Genomic DNA, 22,832 nt, shown 5'->3' with positions numbered 1-22,832 from the left:
AATTGCATTGATATTTTTTTTTAACTTCTTGGAGGTTTTTTTCCCATAGAAATTCAGACAGTATCTTCCATATATTTTTCTGTGCATTAAATTAAAATTATACACCTCAGGTCATAATACTTGAAACAGAATTTCACATTTTTGCACTGTATTTACTGTTTCATATTCTATACAGTAGATACTACATCATAATTCTCACCTAATGCACTACCAGACCTTGTAGGTGAGTGTCAGATTATGGGGTTTGTTGCCATAGTTTTGCTTCATTTTCTCCCCACTTTTATGTGTATTTTAAAAACGCCAGTTCAAGTTCCCAATTATTACTCTGATGGTAATGTTAGTAAACTAATTTTGCTTTATACTTACTATTTTTGGGGGCATAACTATGATGATTTACTAACTCTGCAAATAATTCTGCACTAATTGCAAAGAGTAAGTAGATACTACTTCAAAGCTAAGCAAAGCATTAGATACCACTAACAATAAGCAAGCTTCCCTAATTTCTGCCACATATCAAGAGGCTGCCTGTGGGAAAAGACAGGTAAGTACTATTAAGCTGATGTCTCCCTTGCAATCAAGTGACATTTTAGTGAGGTTTGTTAGAAACAAGAGGGGAAAAATGGTACAGCATGTGAAGCCCACCTAATTCATATGACAAGTTAATGGGATTTTATACAGCACTGTCATTTCAGTGCCATATGCTACCCTTTTCCTAACAAACGTGATCAAATTTTCTGTTGCAATGCATATAAAACATCCATGTGGATGCACCACGATTGCAACCACTTATGCAAAGGTAAAATCAACGCCCACAACTGAATCTGGTGACAGACAGATATTAGCAGTGACTGCAGTCAAGCAGAGATAGCTGTGCCTAGAGGGAAAGAGTGTAAAAGGAGAGGTCTGCTGCCACAGTACCTTATTTTGGCCTGAGACAAAAGGAATGAAAAATAGGAACCACTGTCTTGAGGCAAAATATCTTCAGCATCTTACCTCTTCCTGGGAGGATGATCCAACCCTGAGCTTAGCAGGATTTGAAAGTCAGAATCCCCCACATCTCCCAGAGATTAACTGATATGTTTGTCTTCCCTGTGGAGACACTTTCCAGATGATTTTCTTGCCCTGAAGTCTGTACTTGCATTGTAGCTCCTATTAAAATCCTGATGCAGCTTTGTCTTTTATAAGATTTAAATGTGTGGTGTGATAATACTGAAACCCCTGAACAATGAAACGGCACATTTCTACCTACTCTCTGTATTTCAGTGCCTGAGAAAAGGTCGGATTCCTCGTTTGCAGCCCTCTTACCTGCTAGTGCAGATGATCTTTGCCCCTGTTTTATTTTGGATTTGTAAGATGCATACAGAGGACAAAAGAGGATCTATGTAAAAAAATATAACTAAACTATGACCCCTCTCTCCTTCTAAAAAGAGTTTAAAATTCAAACAAGTAATTTAGAATATGTACCTATGACAAGAAAGGACTAGACAACTATGAAAGCAAAAAAGATCATGGAGTTTTTTAGTTAGAGGAAGGAAGTCTTTTATAAAGAGGAACTTTTTGAACTATGTGAAATGCAAGCTTAGGTGTGATATAAATTTCTTGTTGTGATTGCCAGTTCCCAGGTTCTTCTCCCTAATGGCACATCTCAGATGCATGTACCTGACTGTGTAGTTGATGCAGGTACAAATGTATGACCTTTGATAAAGTCAAGTGAACTATCCTTGTGGGGGAATAGAAACTTGTATTTCCAGAGGGATGTGAGATGTATGTTTTTAACATCATGAATTTTTACATAAACTCAGGGATTTCTTTTAAAGTCCTGATTTTTGTACCAACCACATAATGTATGACTGCTGTAAAAAATTAGTTTTATGTTGAACATTTCAGCAGCCAGTCTGAGACTGAAGTGATCTGGTGCTGATCAGACAATGAAAAATTATTCCTTGTATTTTGATTGATATCATAATGCAAACATAATAATATTAAGCACAAAGGCTGTCAAAAAACTACTGAATTATCTGTTTTCTACTGCCTTGTACTAAATTTCATACCATTAACCAGCCAGAGTCTGACTACATTGGAAGGAAGCAGTCCCAATTCCTCTTCAGCTTTCAATAGGGTGAGTTGGTTGATGGGGTTTTTTTGAGGACAACAGAAGGTTAAAAAGGGTAGGGTAAGTTTTGATGTGGATCTGTTCCCTGGTATAGCTCACCACATGATAGCATAAGCAATTGCACACCTTCAAAAGAGAGGCTGATGCAAGGGCCAGACTGAACTGCAGTGATCAAGAGAAGGGCACATCCGCCTCTCCTGGCTTCAGGTGATCATTCAACTGTGACCTGTTACTTTACGTCTATGGAAGTCTCTGTAGGATCAGCTGAGGACTGATTCATGATGAGCAACTGCCTATCCACTCCTTTGTTCCTCTTTGTAGATAGGTATTTATGCTTACATGAATATGAAGTGGGATCACAAATGCTACCAAGCAGAAACAGAAGCAGCTTGTGTTCATCACAGCAGTGTGTGCGAGCATGCACATACACACACACACTTTTAATTACTAGCACTTTTGCCATTCCTCCCACTCCGAAAAACCTTCCAAGTATTTAAAGAATGTTAGCTTTTATAAAGGATGGAACAAATCATGTGACCTGTCAAAATCTAGAAATGCTCAGGGCAGTGGAGGCTGCCGAAAACTAAGTGGCCTTCTCAAACAGTTCTGGAAAGTTTGGCTTCAACAGCAAGAAGCCTGACACCAGTGCTCACCAACCTTCAGTTGCTGGTCTCATGTTTCAAGGATTCAAGGATTCTTCAGCATCAGCCAAGCCATCTACTGTTGCAAAACGACGGCTGTTTATGACACTGCTTAGCATTTTAGGAGAAACACGTAACACTCCATAGGCTGTGGGGCTCGATTTATATGTTTGCATACCAGCTAACAGCTGAGAATAAAAAGTAAAATAAGGGTCGTTTTCAGAACCTGTGGGGTTTTTTTAACAGCTTTATATTCATGTCTCTTGGCCCGTGGAAGTATGACTTTCCCCGCTTGGAGGCAACTCCTACTCACGCAGTCCAACCACTACTTAAACGGTGTTGCTACAAAAACAAATTCCTTTCCCTCTTTGCCTAATGATATTCTGCACACCATCACGTCTCATCCGCCTCTCGACTTCTCCCTCCGCGCCTGTTTGTGAAACAAACTGCCCGTGTGTCCCATTCCCCGCAGCCCGGCTCCCGCAGCCTCTCTCGGTGGGGCCGGGCCCGCCGGGGCGCCGGCGCTGAGGGCGCAGCCCCTCACGGGCACTGGGAGAGAACGGCGCCGCTCGGGCCGCCGGGCGCAGGCGCGGGCGGGCTCGGGCCGCCGCCATGTCGTGAGCGGAAGCCGGGCCGGGCCGGGGGAGGGCGGCAGAGCGGCTCCGCCCGGCAGCGGGGAGGGCGCGGGGGAGGGACGGGCGCACCGCGGCGGCGGCAGCGGGCAGCAGTCGCCGCAGGAGCCGCCGGCGGAGCCAGCCGGGCTGTCCCGCGCTTTCCGCAGCGCTCGCTGCCTGCCTGGCCGCCCCCGCCGGGTAGCGGGAACGCGGAGCGCGGAGGCTGCGGGAGCCGGACGGGGAAGATGCCCCTGGCGCAGTTGGCAGACCCTTGGCAGAAGATGGCTGTGGAGAGCACGGCCGAGAGCAGCTCCGAGGTACGGGGCGGGCATGGGGGTGCTGCGGGCAAAGTTGTGAGGAGAGGACGGGACCGGGAGTTCCGGTGCCGCCGTCGCTCAGGGGATGGGCAGAGTTTCCCCCCGCGAGGTTTTGGGAAGGGCAGCGGCCCAGCGGGGGGACTCGGCGAGCGCCGGCATCTGCACGCCGCTCCTTCTCCGGGGCACTGACTCACGGCCAGCACCGGCTGGGACTCCCCCGCCCGCGCCGGGCTCGGGGCGTGTTTCCCGGGACCGGGCTGCTCCCGGCGCGCTCCCTCCCCTTCCGCCCCGTTCCCGGGAGGGAGTAACCTGCCTCCGTGGTGGCCGCCGGCTCGGGCGCTTTTGTTTCAGCGCGGTGTCTGGTTACTGTCACGGCGAGTTTCCTTTCCCAGGGCGGCCCCGCCGCCTCCGCCGGCGCGGCGTGGGCAGGAGCGCCAGGCCTGCCCGCGCCTTGCCCGGTGCCCGCGCCTTGCCCGGTGCCCGCGCCTTGCCCGGTGCCCGCGCCTTGCCCGGTGCCCGCGCCTTGCCCGGTGCCCGCGCCTTGCCCGGTGCCCGCGCCTTGCCCGGTGCCCGCGCCTTGCCCGGTGCCCGCGCCTTGCCCGGTGCCCGCGCCTTGCCCGGTGCCTTCGCTGTGCTGCCACTCCCCCTGTGGGTCCCCGCCCGGTGCCGCTGCCCCCTTACCTCAGCAGGATGGGGGTGCCGGCAGTTTCTCAAGCGTTTGGGAAACCGCAGGGACGCGAAGGGTGGTGAAGCATGGATGAAGCTTTGTGCTCGGCGGCGTTGCCGGGAACATCCCCGGGGTGCCGCGCTGTGTGGGTTTCCCGCTGTGTTAGCGGGGAGTGCGTGTTGTGCCCGTTCTTGTTAGGCAGGACGCGTGTCAGCTTTCCTAGGCTGGAATAATGAGAGCGCCTGGAAATTAGAGTCACTTGCAACCGAGGCCGTAGAAGCTTTCGGGTATTTTAATTTTTTCCTACTGCTGTTAGTTTGGATCTATGTAAACACTGCATCTACACAGTCAGTTGTGCCTGCTCCGTGAGTCCCTAGTCGCCCTCAGTGCGTGTGCTACTTTGAGAGCAGATTCCGTCCGAAAAGAAAAAGCTGCTTCTGACAGTGCAGCTTTGACCTGAATCGGCTCCAGCTGATACGAAGCCAGGCTGCTTCAAGTGATGCTGATGTGGAACCGTGTGGACCGAGGCCAGCTCACAACAATTAGTCGCAAGGTTAGAACTCTCTCCTTAGTGAGAGGAGCAAAGAGAGACCAATGCGGAGTTTCTGCAGTATCAGGATTTGTCCTTTTGATCTTTGTCTTGTCATCCTTCTGCTGAAAATCACTGTATCTCAGGGAGTCAGAAGAACGTCCAGTTCAGATCTGACAGGCACATGTATCTTTTAAATTCTTGCCTGGTACTGTAGTTACTTTTAAATTCATGCTAGTTATTCACTGACTTCTGGAGTAGAGATCTTAGATGATTTTAAATTGAGAGTAACTACAATAGTTGTGTGATGCTTGAGGGTGGGCAGAAAGTGTTGGGGAAAACACTTAGATTAATCACTTAGAGAAAAGAACTGTTGCTTTAGTCTTTGATGCTCAGTGAGTGCAGTCTTAACTTCATGATACCTATGCTAGATAGGTAGAAAGATTGTTATTTGCAATCTGTGTATGTGTATAATTATACTTTGTTACTTGTTTTAGCATATTTCAGACACCATTTGTTTTTAAATTGCTGTCATAAACTTCTTGAAACAAGTGTATTTTATCACTTCCTTAAAAATAATTAAACTTTTATATTGACATGAGTCTACAGTAGTTTATGACCAAAAAATGTCTAGAACCACTAATAAAACATGAAACAGCATGAACTGACAGGTTTGCACTCCAAGGCCCTAGTCTAGAATAAACAGTTCTTGAAAAGGCTGGGCTGCACCTGCAAAAGCTTCTCAGATGACACTCAAAAGGAAAAAGTTACTTAGAAAAGTTGCTTACATGAAATGACTATATAAGAAAAGATATTTTTAGTGAAAATAGATAAGTTTAATTCAAATACATAGACAAGTGACCTAAATACATAACTTAGATTTTTGATTTGCATGAGTTGTGTTTATCTGTAGCATAGCAATATCCTAATTACAGACCCTATTCTGCAAGAGTGTCCTTGGGCAAAAATATTTTTCCATTTGCCTGAAACTTATTGTGATTTCAGTCATAGTTTGATACTAATAATGTCTTTAGCTGTAACTCTGAGTGAAGTATTTCCACTAACCTCTCAGTTTTGCTGACACAGTTCTTACAACCACTGTATTATCCGCGTATGGAATTACAGATTTTTGAGCTCTAAAACTCAGCTCAGATGCTTCCCTTGTCTTAATGACTCGTGGAGTATTTAATTGACTTGATTTTTCATTTGTTTCCTGGTGCAGTCCTGTAGTTACAGTGGTATCACCAAAGAGATGATATTCTGTGATGGGTGAGCAAATTTAGGACAAGGATAGAATGCCTTTAAATAGCTTTTGTTTGGAAGTGTAGTTAACCACAAACAGCTGCTGTAACTTAGGTGTGCAGAACAGTAGAATATAGTCTTTCTTAAAAAATAAAAGAGATAATATTTTTTAGATTTTTTTCAAAAATCATTTTCAGGATTTCTGTTTCTGCAGATGCAAATAGGTCGGTGATCCACATTGCATCTCTGACAGTTTTTTCAATGTGTAAAGTTTTACACTATTTTTAAAATATTTTGTCTGTATAATATGAGTCGCTTCAGTTTCGTGTTGTAAATCACAGCACCTTTAAGGCTCATGGAATGATGCTGTCTCTTATTTACTCAGTGTCTACTTAGGATTCATGACAAGCATAGGTTTGTTTTTCGTTGTGAGAATATGCATCTTATTGCAAGTCATCTACTTTCAAGCAAATTAAGTATCGATGATTTGAGTTTGCATTTGAATGCCTGAATAACTAGCCTGATCCTTTGATCTGTACTCCCAACTATGCATATTAGTATCAACTGGAGGAGAATGAATACAGTTATGGCAGCCAAATTTTGGACGTCGGTATGTTGAAAGAACTGGCCATCATAAGGAGATGCCATTTGCTAGACTTTCTGGGAAGTATTTGTGGCAGCTATGGATAGGAGTTTTTCATTTTTTTCCACTGCTCTTGACAGGTTTTGTGGTCGCTCATTCAAGTGTTTAAATAGATGGTATGAATCTGCCTTCACAAATTTCTTTGGTTTATAGTCTACATCCAAGATTATTTGAACTTTGCATGAGACAAGGGGTGCTAACATTTAACAGTCATGCTGATACTTTAAAGAAACTATTATAATGTAAATGTTGCTTTATAATTTCATTCTGATTTTCAGTGTGGCATTCTTTATGTCAATATATATTTCTGATCTGGAAGCTGAAATTTGCTGGATGTCTTGCCACCTGTAGCCTTGAGCCTGTGGTTGTGATTGTCTCTTCACATTCTGTACTTTGTAATCAGTGTTGTACTTGTCTTCCACAAGAACAAAGGCTATATTTGCAGTCATTTCTGGTATAGACAACAGAGGTAAATAGTTAAAGTCAAAGTGAAATCACCTAAATGGACTGGTCTGTGGGGATTTTGAAGACTATCCATTGTGTCTCCATTATAAACAAAAGTATGTGCAGCACTTGGCTGTCACTTCTGAAGCATAACTGCTGTCAGCACATTGCATTCTGAAGTCTGAGTTTTTCACTGATTTGTGGGGTGATGTTTTTTTGTACTGAGTTAAAAATGGGAATTAGAAATTTAATTCTCATCTAAATAAGTAGTATTCACTATATTCCACAAACTATTGTGGTAGATAACAGATCTTACATATATGTAAATACTGTCTTGAGAAACACGTCATCTGCATGGAAAGTGTTGGTGGAGAGCATGTTCAGATTTTTGATATCTTTATTGGTACCATTTTACCTGTTTTGTTTTTCAGTTCACACAATCCTAGTCCATGACATACTAATGATGTCCTGTGGTCAGCTGAGTGGGGCAGGAGCTTTACTTTGTTGAATTCAGTACCTTCATGCGCTACTGTGTGCTCTCTGCAGCTCTTGATTTCCTTGCAATGGTGTTGAGTTTAACTTCTTTGAATGGTTTTGTTGATCTTCTTGTTAAATCAGCAGTTCTTATCTTGTTATTGTTTTGTTTGTTGTAGTGTAGGCAATGTTTCTTGCCCCAGCTGAGACATGTAACACAAAGTAGATGTAAGCAGATTGACACATTTAAAGGCGTGTCTGTTATCTTTTGAATTGGTTGTGGTCTGTCACACTCACTATAGCTGTTTGTCATTTGAAATGCTTGGTTTAAAGTCACAATGATACAAAGACTGAGGTGGGCGTTTAATTATTTCCGCACATCAAAAATATTAGCATTGTGTGTTGACTGATCTTGGCAGTTGGCAGATCTATCAACTTTAAGAACTTATTCAAGATACTGGTTTGGAATTGTGGTTTTTTTCTGTGGCACTTGGTTGAAGGAGGTGTTTTGTTTTGGGTTTAAGGCTTTTTTTTTGTTTGGATTTTCTTTTCAACAGATGTAATTCATAGCCATATTCCAATAGTAAAACTTTTCAGCAGTTTTTCAGGCCAGAGTAGATTTGTATAATTGATTTTTTAAATTTTTTTTTAATCTTGGTGACTTTCAAGAGGAGAACAATTTAATCAGTAAAACTGGAAAAAGTTGGAATCCCTTTGGGGGACTTTTCAGTTTGGCCAAAGTGGTTGAGTACCACTGTTGCTGTGCTAGATGCTTGCATACATGGTACCATGCTACTTATTCTCTCCTTATTCCCTGGAATAAGATGCCTCACCCATTGGAAATAGAGGGGAGAAAAAGTCCTGTGTAACAGATGGGAAAATGAGTCTCAACAGCTTAGTGACCCCATCTAGCATCATTCATAGTCTGTTCTAGAACTACATGAACTCTAGGTTCTTGGGACCTACTCCAGTGCCTTGACCACAAAGTTACTGCTAGTTTGTCCCTATCAGTAAGAGTTACCATATGTTGCTTTTGATGCAAGAAACCTCTGTGGTATGCTTATGCTTAATGCTCCACTTAACTATTTTTGGAGGAAATTTACCTTTTTAAAATTTATTTATTTATTCAGTGAAGCTATTCAATTGTATATAAGTGAGTATATATCTTAAAAATATTTTATCGTCTAGGTCTGTTTCCTGTCAGTTTCTAAGTTTAAATTAAAATAAATGTTAAAAGAAAATCTAAATAATTTTAATCCAAGCATTAATTTATTGAAACATGCTTAGCTATATGCAGATGATGTGAAGAAATAGTATTTTGTGATTTTAAATATCCAACAATACATAGCTCTGAAAAATAAGACCCTCTTTGCCCTGCAAATTCAAAAGGTGGTCGTTTCAGGATGTAAATATCTGAATTATTTCTTGCGTAATGTTTTACAAAATTTGCTGTTAGACTTACTTGTGAAACCATGCTTTTAGTTTCAGGGGGATTCCTTCTCCTTCTGTCTTCCTGTAGCTGACTTTTGTTACATAGTCACTTCAGAAATCCTGAATTTTAGAAAGTGGTGAAGTTGTTACACAGCTTATTCTCTCTTCTTAGCAGAATGTATCAAAATAATAAATTATAAAACAAGTCTAAAGGGTAATGCTTTAGGTGACTGCAATATTAAATTTCACTATGTGAATTTATTGTGTATTTTGAGAAACCAGCTCACATCTGCAAACCGGTGTGTGCAGCACAGGGAACTGCAGTGCACAGCCTTGCTGTGCCTGCTGGCTGCCCCTGCTCATAGGGGAAGTGCCTGGCACGTCCTCCCTGCGTGCTTCCAGTCCTTTGGCAGGAGCCCAGGAAGGCACAGGGCATTTCCATGGCCTGGGTCTGCAGGAGGCAGCGAAGGTGAGGTGCACTTGCCTTCTCGTGCACTTGCAGGCTTGGTAATAAGATTTGTACACTCATGTGCCAGAATCACTCTCAAGATTGTGTGTGCAAGCAGAAGGAATTTCTTCTGTTTTCAGGTGTGCAGCAGTGGTTGGATATATTGGGGCAGGTGATTTCTAACGTGTGTATTTCTTCTTCCTCTTTGGAGCAGATGAACAGAGATTAGGTGCTGTGCGTTTTTTCTCTTTGTTTTACTAAGGCTCCTGAATCGATGTGTTATGTGTAATCATTTACTACCCATCCACTTGTACAGGTAGGAAACTAAATGAGACTTTCTCTTCCCTGTCTTTATTTTCTTAGGTTGTTGGTTAGTTGGTTGGGTTTTGGAGTTTTTTTATGAACACATGACCACACATGATTTGGAGCTAGTTTTAGCTACATAGACTGCTTGTCCAAGAAAAAGATTTTATAACAGTATATGTACAGCATCTTGAGTAATGTTGTGGTACTTGCTTGACTTCAGGATGAGTTAATTCAGAGAATTAAACTTGCTGAGAGCTGCAAACCTTTTTACTATTCTTTTCTAATGTGGCTTGGCACAGTACTGGACAAATGCCAGCCAAGGAAAGCCTTGCAGTGCAGGAAAGGGGACTGTTTTTCTGTATTGTTAAACTATACTCTTGAGTCATACTAGATAGGAAGAAGGTGGCAAAATGGATAGGGTTTATGAAATCACATAATTGCCCAAGTATCCTAACGTAAAGAAGTTTGGCTTTGTACCTAAATGATTTGCAAGTTAATGGCTTTTATCTGAGGTTGTCTACAGAGAGGCAAGTTTCAACATCCTGTTGTTTCTTTTAATACTCAGCAAAGGAAGAAGTCAGTCACCTTAGACAATAAAATTAAGAATAAATTATGTGAAATTTATGGAACTTGAGTTAAAGTTTTATATAAAAAATACTTGTGGGTTTTTTTTTTAATAAGGAGTTTTTAATATTTACATGTACTATTTCTAGCAGTATATGTTAAAATGTTTTGGATAAGTGCTATAAGAGAACAGCCAGAAAAGTCCAAGATGATGGCTCACTTCTGCTATTTACATCTAGTAAATTTTAATCGGGTCAGGATTTAGGTAAGTGCTTTGGATCTGTGTGGCTTCACAGCTCAGAAGTTAGGGCACAAGTCATTAATTCAGATCCTATTAAAGCCTTATATTTTATTTAAGCACTGGAATAGATTGTGAAAACTCCTGAAGATTTAAGAAGGGCTTAGACATAAATGTCTTGTGAGCAGCATTGTAGGAATAGCTGATCATGCTTTGGTGCGTGGAGATAGATCAGATGACCTCTTAAGGTCCTCTTAGTCTGTTTTCAACTATTTTTTTGCAGACCTACAATTTTTTTTCTCAGGGTAGCTCATGAATAGCAAGTTTGAGTGTGCACAATTCAAAAGGTTTTTTACTGAATGTGATTTCACACAGCATTTCGGCAGATTTGTTACAAGTTTCAGTGGGAATGCTTCATTCTGTGCTGCTTTGAAACAAGCCAGAGGCATTGTCACAGCTTTACTCTATCCAAGGACCTCATGATTCTTGGGCTTTGTTAGTTGAGAGTCCCTCAGAAACACCAGAGAGGACAAGCTCAGATCTATATATACCCACTCTTTTAATGACTAAATAATAAATAATACTGGAAGTGCTCACGTGTTTAAATCCAATAACTGCAGTTGGGTAAATCTGGAAGTTTTGGTAGTTGACAACTAGAAGAAGCTTCATCACCTATGTTACTCATTGGCCTATTAAAACTTCCACATAGCAATTTGTAAAGGGTCTGATTCAGATGTCTTATCTCTTTTTGGTTACTTGTGTCCTCAGAGCATCTGCACTGATATGCAGTTTAATTCTTGATTTAACTCTTGTTAAGTCTTGATTAATTGCCAAATCTAAGAATATAACATTTTTTGTCTTTGCTGAGTTTTATGGTTCTGCTACAAGCCACCAATTATGTGGAAAAACCAACAGTTGCCAAGTCTGCTGAACTCCGTTAATAGTATAAGGACTGCTTACTAATTTATGTGCTCAATTCCAGTATTAATAATTAGGAAATGCTGAGTTTAATGGCAGAAGAATTATTCCAAAAGATGGAATTGGTATCAGTTTCACAAGGGATTTTTAAATAGCTGACAGACATAGTTGAGGAAAAAAGTTAAAATATTTACCAGAAAGAATACTTAAACATCCTGAAATAGTCTAACAATAATGTAAATGCAAAGGAGAGATATTCTGAGGGTGGAAGAAGATATGTAATATGAAAGACGGTCTAGGGAGAAACATAATGCCCTTCAGAAGAAAAATCCTTTTACACTGTAGGAAAGAACAAAGTTTTTAGCAAGGTAGATCCTTGGAACTTTGTGGAACTTTGATTTGCAAACAGAATGTAGGAATGGAGATGCTAAACTAAATCTAAAAACTTCAAGTGTACACTATCATATTCTTGATGAAACTAAGGGGAAAATAGGAAAAATTAGTACAATAGGAAACATAATGATTTGCCCACTTTAATATTTTCATTGCTGTGGTTTGGATACATGTAGAAACCACTATAATGGGAATTATGGTTACCTGACATTATTAAAACAAGATATTGTGCCCCAGATTGCTAAATCCTAATTGTATCTATGGATGCTAGGTGCTGTATTGTACATACAAAATTGCCCATCTGGATCCAGTGCTAATCAGAAAGGTAGATGTGAAAAGCATTAGGTTTATTGTGCAGGTGAGTTTTGTCAGACTTCCGAGACAAATTGGATTTCTTGCAGTAAATGTTGGAACCGTAATTTAAAAAAAAAAAAAAAAAGTGGCATTATGACTTGCAAATCAATATATAACTGTAGTATGTAAAGTGCAGGATATTCAGTGCTTCAAAGGAAGTGGTTAATTGATTGTGGGGGGATGTGGGCTGCATTTCTTGGTGTGCTTCTTTTTTACAAGGAGTTTGGTATGACCGTGTTTTCTTGATGCCACTACCTTAACATATGACGCTGCTTGTGACCTCGTCGTCCTTTCAGTGGGATTTTTTATGGGTTTGCATTACTGGTCCAGATTTGAAATTTGAATTTTAAAAAAGCTTTCTGTAAACTGTCTTTCTGCCAGGAAATTCCTAAGAGAGTTCAGTGGGTTGAAACCTGTGATTTTTTGATTGGTGGAAAATACTGATGGTTGATTTAGTTTTGTGTCAGATGTTCTGTCAGATCATAGGGAGGACATCGTGTACCAGGTGCCTGATAAAGATTCCCGGGTGTCTGTCTGCTTTATAACTAGTGGAGAACCTGTAGGATCTCTTTGTGTTCTTGGCCATGTGCCTTCAGGAAAACTGCTTGAACCCAGCTGTGTTTAGATATTGATTTTTACTAATTTAGTAAGATATGGCAACAGGTTTAAAAGCTTTGGGTAAACAAATTTTGTACCTTAATTAACATGACTTTTTGCCCTGGAAAACAGAATAGGAAGTTGAATCAGAGGGGATTGGAAGATCATTTTGTAGGTTACCTTTATAAGAGATGTGTACCCTCCTTTCCCTGGCAGAAATTGATTGTTGATGTGTTCAGGTGTAAGTAGAAATTTTCTGTGGGCCTTCTCTGTTATTTTTCTTATACTTCTTTTGTGTCACCATCTGAAATACGTTTTACTTTTGGAACCACTGTACTGGGAATAGCCAGATCTTGGATCAATTCTTCTTAGTTGTCCTGCTATGACAAGCACGTGAAGACTAATCAAGGTCTGGAGTCTCTGTCTTTTGAATTAGACTAATCTGAGAATGTGAAAGGTATTCAGCCTTCTCTTAGTCTGTGTTCATCAGACTGTTATATCTACTCCCAGTCTGTTATGTCATCAAGGCATGCCCTTGGTGCTAGTTAAGTACTAGAAGAAGTCTGCACCCAGCAAAACAAAACATTTCATTTGCTCACCCCTTAAGCACACTGCTGACCTCCTCACTCCACACCGGTTTCAGCAGTGCCATTTCCAACAGGAACCTTTGGGCTTTACATTTTAACTCCTAAGAAAGGCTGTGTGCTTTGGAGCCTTTCCAAATACACAGCTGCTTTCCATTTAATGGTATATACCAGCAAACCATAAATCATATGTACATCTTCTGCTTTACCTTACATGGCTCAGACTGTTCTGAGAAAAACTGGTTCTACCATCCGGTGATTCCCTTAGCATAATCATTGCTTGGGTAGACGTGTTTAAAAAGATCTTGCTAATCCAGTGCTCTGGCTCAGACATGACTGCATGGTGCTCATGGTGATTCCTTGAGTTTGTTCTGAGTTCCAGTGAGTGTGTTTTTAATGCATTGCTTGAGTTCAGCTGAAAAGTAACTGTAAGGACTGCAGGATTAAACAGGAAAACCAGATTGTGCAAAACAGTTTATTTGTTTTGCAGAAGTTTGCTGTGGTTTTTCTGGTTGACTGTTGAGAAAGTCAGTGAGGTTGAAGATTAGAGCCTTTTTAAAAACAGAGGTTGGTCTTGCCTTTTTGCCTTTGAAGGGAGACTTGTCTGAAGTTTTTGAGAGTGGTTTTCACTTCCAACTAGTTTCATTTGTCTTAAAATAGTAAATGTGAAAACTTTAACTTATTGTGTGATAAATTCTTATTTAACCTGCAGTTAATTTACATTATTATTTAGTAGAATGGCTACTATAGCAGGAATCGCTGTTTCTGAAAAATCTGCATATGGAGTCAGTGTAGAGCACATGGTTTTGATATACAAATTGCCCTATTTTAGGCCCCATTTAGCTATTGTTGTTGTTAGGACATTATAGACTCCTCCCTTCCAGCTAAAGTAAATTATTTTATTTGTTCTACGTTTTTTTTTTTAATCTCTCCCCCCCCCCCCCCCAAAAGAAGCTGTCTTATAGCATAAACAGTATGTAGAGATGTGTAGCTAAAATACAAATGTGAATTTGTCATAAATTTGAGCAAAGGGGAAGTATGTGACTTGTGGCCTTGATAGTAATGATATATGTATACTCAATATGTTTCCCTGTAAACAACATTTACTAAAAAACACTCATTTCTGTTACTTAGCTAAGCTAGTATTTTTCTGGTCCTCTATTTGATAATATCAACTTTGTATTTATCTTAGGGAAGGATAGTACAATACAATATTCACTACCTGTACATGATAACTAAAGGATATTGCAATAAGGGCAATGTGGGCCTTTTGGAGAATCATCTTACCCAAAATACACTTTGCTGTACAGATAGGCTGTTTTGACAGCCCTTAACTGAGATACAGCTTTTAAAGATTATATTTACTGCTGTAGTGATTTATAGCATGTACCACTGATTTCTTTCTAGTCCTCCATCATGGAGAGTAGATAAGAGTCATGCCAGAAATCTCTAATATCTTCCTGAAGCCAGGAAATATGAGAAAATAGCGCTGCTACCCTGTGCCAGATATCTGCACTAGAAAGACAATCAGAAAGCCCAGCCACCTAAACAAAACAACCAGAAAACAAACAAACCTAAACAAAAAAACCCAACTTACCTGTGTAACATTTGGGAAACCCATCATTCCTATAATTTAGCTTTTTCCAGCTGCATTTTCCAGAAAAAAAAAAAAAAACCTTGGGAGAAAAGTTGCTAGAGAGCTGATAATCATCTGATTGAACATTCAGTGTGCTTGCAATACTTGAAAATTACAATTCATAAGTGGTTAAGATTTAATCTGTCACATATGAAAGACTCTCCTCTGACCATATGCAAGGTAGAAGATTCTATTAATCAGAAGTTGCTACAGAAAAAAGAAGAATACTAGGAAGGTTCTGAAGAATTGTAGTGAAAAACTGAGTAGTGGGAAGGAAGGTGTGGAATGAAGGTAAAACTTCTGAATTTCTGAGCAGCTTTTATTAACTTTGTGACATCTAAAAGGTGACTATCTATACATGTATGTAACCTTTAAGTAAATTAGGATTTGAAAAAATTGACTAATTAGACTTTGGGTTCTCTGGGGAAACAATGCACAAATGACCTCAAGTTCCATCTCCAATGGTAATGGAAGATGGTAACCATTTTTAATCATTTTTCACTGTCAAAAAAAAGAAAACCTTTGTTGACCAACAAGGTATTTGAGATATTTTAAAAAATCATTATGGTTAAATTTCAAATTCAAAAGGTTTTTTCTGAATGGCTTGTTAAGAATGGCCCTTGGGAAAGTGCAGAAAGTGGTAAATGCTGTAAAATTAGAATTGCATTTGGTGTTTTTTTTCTAAGTCTATACTGTAGGTTTTTTTACAGTGGAATAAGACCTGGCTTGCTATGTAAGGTCATGCTCTTAGGAAGAACCTGTTTCTCTGTTCATTTTGTGTGGCTTTTTGCCTTTCAGTCTTCATCAGGTTTAACTGTTTTGCAGAAGTTGTGGTAATGTAAAATAATGTCTAGCTGTGTAGCAGTGAGGCTTCAAATGCCACGTGGTTTTATATATTTCTTACTGTGACTTCATCCAGGTTGAGAATACATGAGGCTCAAAGCAAGAGTGGCATTACATGCCAGCAATAGGGAGTTTTCCATGGTTACTTTCAATTACAGTAATTTCATGACCATAAGGTGCACCAGATTATAAGGCGCACCTCCGGGAGTCAGCAAATTTCGCAGCTTTGTACATTATATAAGGCGTACCGGACTATAAGGTGCACTTTTTTTTACCGTGAAGATCCGTGCCACGTGCAACAAAGTAATGAAGTAATAGAATCCCGCGATTGTGGAGTTTCCTGGCAGGTGCTCAATTTGGAAACATTTTTCACAGATTGGCGTAACCTTTAAACGCAGCCCCAAGCATCCTCCCCGTGCGCGGGGTCCGGCACTCCCACCCACCCCTGGCTGGCGAGGTGGGGCTTGGGGCGGCCACAGCTCACACCTCGGGGTTGCTGCTGTTCAGGGCGGCCCAGGACCACAGGTGGCTCAGGGCCAGGTGGACTCGGATCGGTCCCGCTTTTCCCCTGCCGGGGCCGGGCAAGCTCGGATCGGCCCCCCCGCCAGGCTCGGGGTGGCGCGGGGCTGCCCGCTCCCTCTTTCCCCATGCGGCTCCTGCTGGCCGGGGGCTGCCTGGTCCTACCCCACCTCATGGCTCGGCTCACGCTTCCGGGTAGGCAAATTTCACAACTTTGCCATATATAAGGCGCACCAGACAATAAGGCGCACTTCCGGGTTTGGACCAAAATTTTAGTCAAAAGGGTGCGCCTTATAGTCGTGAAATTACTGTACCTGTTTTTGTAGAATATGGAGAAGAGAGTACAGTAACATGCTATGGAAGCCTATCTCCCATATATTTATTTCTGTACTTGGATTCACTATTTTCACTTTTTGTGTCTTTTTTACAGAATGGACAGCAAATTGTGGATGAACCTATGGCAGAAGATGATATCAACCAACAAACTGTAAGTAAAAGATGGCTGTAATAAAAACAGTACAATATTGGAGCACACTGACATCACTTCATTCATAGACTGTTTGCCATTAGTGTTTTGTTGTTTGAGTTTACTGGATGTGGGGTGTACTCTCAGATCTTAATATCTTTGAGAGAGGTTTTTTCTCCCTGACTTGGGTCTGGTTTGGTATCCTACTGTTCTCAAAACTCATTCCTCAACTTTTAATAGCATTTCAGGGAAGGTCAAGGGTGAGGAACAACTGTGAAAGTGTAGTTTCCATTGTGCTTGTTAATTCTTAACCTAGGCTTGTTAAAAATAGAGAAATTGTTACAAAAGAGAAATTATTCCTGACTGATAATTTTCAAGGTTCCTTGTCTTCATGTCAAACTTGCAGTTTCCAAAATTTCATAATGTGAAAGCATTGAGCTCAGTTTTCTTGTTGCAATGCCTATGAATTTTGTCAAACATGAAATTTACCTGTACTTTTGTGTTAGAGAGTACTAGCTGACTGTTAAGTCTGGTGATAAATGGCTTGGCCAATAAAAACAACTTTTGAAACTCCGTGTTTGGTTAGACTTCAGGGTTCATACGCTGCTATTGCATGTTGTGCAGACTTCAGGTTGTGAGTAGATGGTCAAAGCTGTTTCCTTCTATACAGCATGGATATAATTGCAACACCACAGCAGTTTCTCTCTCTGCTGAAATTGTGCACATAGACAGTTGAGATAGTAAGTTACTTTTTCCGTGTTTGTCTTCAAATGTGCCCATAATAGATGTAGCTCTTAAGCTGACATGAAAACTGGGTGACTGCAAGCCTGCAGAGTATAGCTGGTCTTGGTTCCTCCTCATAGCATCAAGGCTTTGCTGTATGTACCACGAAATGAAGAAATGAGGCAACTGCTGACAGGTGACTGAAGTAGTGCAGTGTTAACAGTAAGAAAAGAACAGTAACTGTGTGTTTAGAAGGCAACACTAGGAGATTGTTCTGATATTGTGCATAATGTAGACTAGAATGCTTACTTGAATTCTTGTGTAAACTAGAACATATCTTTGGGGAAGTGTTCAGTTTTGTTCTGGTTTGTTAATTTATTTTGATTCATGCCTTTTCTTGGTTATTTCCTAGTGTTGGGTCTGTGACTTAACTGATGTATTTGGTTTACAAGGCAGGGTTTTGGTGGGAAGGGGTCAGGGGGGTTGCCTCACCATGTAGGACAGAGTCAGATTCAACCAGCTCTAAAATGCGCCCAGCACTGGCCAAATCTAGGCCCATCAACCATGTGAGTGGAGATCTGTGATAGCATGTTCATGGTAAAAATTGCTGTGTTCCATCTGTGAGTGTAAGGAGTAAAAAAGTGTGAGAGAAACAGCCCTGCAAGACACCAAGGTGAGTGAAGGAGGGACAAGGAGGTGCTTCGTGTGTCCGAGCAGAGATTCCCCTGCAGCCTTGCAGAGAAGACCATGGTGAGGCAAACTGTCCCCTGCAGCCTGTTGGAGGATTACTGTGGAGAAGATCTCCCCCCTGCAGGCTGTGGACAGCTCCATACTGGAGCAGGTAGATGAACCCTGAAGGGAGCTGTAGGCTGTGGAGAACCCATTCTGGAGGAGGCTGGTGGCAGGAACTGTAGCCCATGGAGAGAAGCCCACAGAGGAGCAGGCTTTCTGGCAGGACTGCAGCTCATGGGGGATTTAGACTAGAGCAGTCTTTTCTTGAGGAATTAATCTTTGTGGGAAGGATCTGTGCTGGAGCAGGGAAAAACTAAGGAAGTAGCAGAAACAGTGTTAACAACTGACTGCAATTCCCATTCCACCTGTGCTGCTTGACAGGGAGGAAGTAGAAGAATGGTATCAGCCTGTGAAGAAGGGGAGGGTGGAGAAAAAGGTGGTTTTAGTTTCCTCTTTGTTTCTCACTTCCTGGCAACAGGTGAAATAAACTTTCCCTAAACTGATACTCTTTGACCCATGGTGGTAACTGTGTGTGCTGTCCCTGTTCTTAAGGCAGTGCATGAGCTTTTCTTCTAAGTGTTCTGCTGAGGAGGGGGGATTGGGAAAGTGCCTGAGTGGGTGTCTGGCAGCCAGCTAAGGTTTATCCCTCAAAATTATCAAACTTCTCTTTCAATATTGGATAATTACATGCTGTTTAGAAATATTTCCCTGTACTTCCTTTGGAAATTTCCAAACTGCTGCTTTTTTGGTGAGCAACTGATTTTAATATGGTATTACCATCAAAAAGTTAAAACATTTCTCTAATACTCTTTCTGTCATGCTTGAGCTGCTTGGTTAAGATTGTTTTAGCTTTTTAATGTCTCAGACCAGTATTTCAGTATACTTTGCATTTATTTCTAGACTGTGGTGAGTAAAATGTTGCCAATTGTGGTATAAATTATCTAGGGTTTTTTAAACAAGACATTATAATTGACTGAGGAGCTGAAGTAGTTGGAAGCTAATCAATGCCATCAGGTGATAAAATATTACTTGAGCTGGGAAATGGGATTGTCAGTGCTGCATAATCTGTTTTGGTGCAAGATACAGACAATTCTAAATTACCACTGAAACTCATTTATGTTGTTCTGTTTAACTTTGCACTTTAATGGACTTGGGGCACTTAGGTGCTAACAATTTATGAAATTTCTCAGCTGTAACTGAGGACAGTAAAATACCTAGGGTGTACTAGCAAATCAGGTAAGAAGACAAAATACTTCGGTAGGTGTGTAAAGTATGCAAGTTCAGGATAGAAAGTTGCCATACTTCTGTGGAGGTAGAAGTTGCAAGCTTGAAATCTGCATCCTTTTGCTATCTTAGGTGGTTGGATAGAATACTGATAATGCAAATGAGATAGGAAGTTTAAAATAAATATTAACATTTAACACAGTTCTATGTACATAGAACTCTCTCTAGTATTTTGTGTATCAAAAGATAAATTGTTTCATTGCATCCGTGTTCTTTTGGTCAAAAGTAAAGTTACAGTAATTTCACGAATACAAGCCGCACCAATTTGACTAAGATTTTGCTCCTAAACCGGAAATGCGGCTAATAATCAGGAGCGGCTAATACAACCTCAGAAGTGCCTGCCAGAGTGCTGAGCCGAGCAGCTGCAAAGTCGGCATTTTGCGATTGTTACAAATCGCTACTCTGTTGCACCGCGGGTGGAGCCTGGCTCCCTGCAGGCAGCACGGGGGGCGGGGAGAGAGGCGGGAGAGCTCTCTTTCCTCCTCTGCCACAGCCCAGGGGAGAGACGCGGGGGGGGGGGGGGGGCACCGCCATTGCTGCAGCTCGGGGAGGAGAGGGGGGACCCGGGCCGCCCCTACCGCGGCCCGGGGAGGGGGGGGAGAAGCCCGCGCCGCCATTGCTGCGGCCCGGGGAGGGGGGGAGAAGCCCGCGCCGCCATTGCTGCGGCCCGGGGAGGGGGGGAGAAGCCCGCGCCGCCATTGCTGCGGCCCGGGGAGGGGGGGAGAAGCCCGCGCCGCCATTGCTGCGGCCCGGGGAGCCGACGGGAGCCCCGCGCAAGCCATTGCTGTGGCCCGGGGAGCCGACGGGAGCCCCGCGCAGCCATTGCCGTGGCTCGGGGAGCCGACGGGGTGCTTTGTCCCCGCCCGCTGCCGCCGCAGCAGGAGCGGGGAAACTCCGTCCCTGCCCGCCGCCGGCGCCACGGGCGCGGGAAAGCTCCGTCCCCGCCCGCCGCCGCTGCCGTAGGAGCAGGGGAAGCTCCGTCCCTGCCTGCCACCGCTGCCGTAGGAGCAGGGGAAGCTCCGTCCCTGCCTGCCGCCGCTGCCGTAGGAGCGGGGGAAGCTCCGTCCCTGCCTGCCACCGCAGGGCAACGCCGACCCGGGGTGACCGAGCCCAGTGGCAGCGGCGGCCGGCCCCGAGCGGCAGCACCGGGCTGGCCCACCTGGCCCCGTCAGCGGCCCGTAGCGGGCCGAGCCTGCACAGCCTTAGCTCAGCCAGTAAACCCCGCCCTCCCGCGGTTCTGTTACTGATTGCACGCAGGTCCTCGCTGCGAACGACAAAGCGGCTTATATTCGTGTGCGGCTTATCTATGGACAAAAACCGAAATATTTGCCAACACCCAGAGATGCGGCTTATAATCAGTGCGGCTTGTATTCGTGAATTTACTGTAATTAACAGGAAAACCTGAGTTACGTGGCTGTGGTTCAAATTTGCTGATTGTTTTAGGAAAAGCAGGAGCTATAAAGATATCCATTTCTAAGGAGTTCAAGATGCTGTATGGTTCAAAGTCTTGCTTCTTTTAAAAGAGGACTCATTCTGTACTCTGGTTTTATTGCAACAAGTTTGCTGATTATATCTGACTTTATAGCTTGTTGCTAACATTTTTTTATCTGTGTCTCATAAATGACCTGGGACCAGCAGGAAATAAATGTAAGAACAGCTGGCTGAAGCTTAACCTAATGTGAAAACTTAAATGAACATTACCGAAAGGGGAAGCTATTTAAAGCCTTTTATTTGCTACCTTTCTCACTCTTGCACTGTCTACCATTGCTTTTTGTACCTCCGTGTCCATAGAGATTGAGTAAATTAACTGAGCAAATTAATTGTTTTGAACTGTTACAGTCATGCTGCATGCTTTATTACTGGTTAAAGCTAACCAGAAACTGCAGCTAGTTTAGCAGGTGGCTTCCCATTTCGTGTGTATGTGAAGAGCATTTAATATTTGGGCTGTGTTCTGTATGTTCTATTATCTGGATTCTATGAAGCCCATAAAAAGCAGCACAACTGATGTAATACCATTGCATTCCACTGGCTTAAGCCTAATTATTAAACATGTGAAAAATATTAGGTTCCAAGAATTTGGTAAGTGTTTTCTTTTCACTAGAAGTGAAGTTTTCATTTTTAAGTTGCAGGCAAATTTCTTTTTGGTAACCTGCAAGGACTAAAGGTTGATTTTTTGCAGTGCAGGCCAAGTGGAACCAATTCGGGCTCAAACCTACAATGAACCTCTCTTCAATGCAGGTGGTGGGGTCATATTACTACCCTTGACTTCTTGCTTTGACTCTGCTTTTAAACAAGCAGAATTAAAGCATACATAGAATTAAAACTAAATCAAAACAAATAATATTGAAATATGCTGATCAGGGTGATAAAAAAAATTAAATCTCAGTAGCTACCATCCTCCTTGTAAAAATATATAACTAAGGTAACAATAACTAGTCAGTGGGTAGTCAAAAGGTAGAGTAAGAAATGCTTGCAAAGAGAAGTCAGTAGTTTTAAAAGTCTTTTTCATTTATTTTTTCCAGGTAGAGTTTAAATAACACATCTGTTTGCAGTCAGGAGAGATGAAAATTAAATAATTTTCTTTCCAATCAGTGTTTTTCATTAAAAGAGTTTGTAAGAAAAGTGTGGTTTAGGATACATTGGAAAAATAATCTGAAACATGTGGACAATACAGTCTCTTTGTTGAAGTATTGATTTGATTGGTCAGTGCTGAGATTCTGTATTTTACATGCATATATACCATGCAATTTATACTAAATCTATAAAACACTAGAGTGGAGATGTCAAGGTAAGAAGAGGGGCATCATTCAGCAGTTACAACCATGGACAAAATAGCCCCCATCACTCAAGCAGTAATACTAAATCCAGAGTAATCTAAGATAATTTCATTTGTTATGTCTTCATCTGTGAAAATAATGTAGGATGAGAATGTTATTTAGGAAAATTCAGGAAAAAAAGCATGACAAATTTTTAATTTAGATTTCTAGATTTTAAAACATTTCAGAGAGGCTTTAACTGATTTTTAGTTTTACCTCAATTTCTAATATTCTGTGCTAGAGAGAACTCAATGTTTCACTAACTTTTCTTTGCCTTTTGGCAAGCCAGAGCACCA

The 22,832-nt window shown here is 41.9% G+C and overlaps 1 protein-coding gene across 2 annotated transcripts in view; it reads left to right on the top strand.

Annotated features, from left to right (window-relative positions):
• The first annotated feature begins 3,501 nt into the window (after positions 1-3,501).
• Positions 3,502-22,832, top strand: part of RPS6KA3 (ribosomal protein S6 kinase A3) — a 76,586-nt gene continuing 57,255 nt past the window's right edge. For both annotated transcript variants that reach the window (XM_033051323.1, XM_033051321.2), the window contains exons 1-2: positions 3,502-3,685; positions 16,946-17,002. In XM_033051323.1, the coding sequence (XP_032907214.1) occupies positions 3,614-3,685; positions 16,946-17,002 (129 nt within the window). In that variant the 5' untranslated portion in view covers positions 3,502-3,613. The remainder of the gene's footprint in view (positions 3,686-16,945; positions 17,003-22,832) is intronic.

Source organism: Catharus ustulatus, chromosome 2 (assembly GCF_009819885.2).
Source record: "Catharus ustulatus isolate bCatUst1 chromosome 2, bCatUst1.pri.v2, whole genome shotgun sequence".
NCBI lineage: Eukaryota > Metazoa > Chordata > Aves > Passeriformes > Turdidae > Catharus > Catharus ustulatus.
The sequence above is the reverse complement of the archived record's forward strand: the minus strand, read 5'-3'. Positions and strand labels throughout refer to the sequence as shown.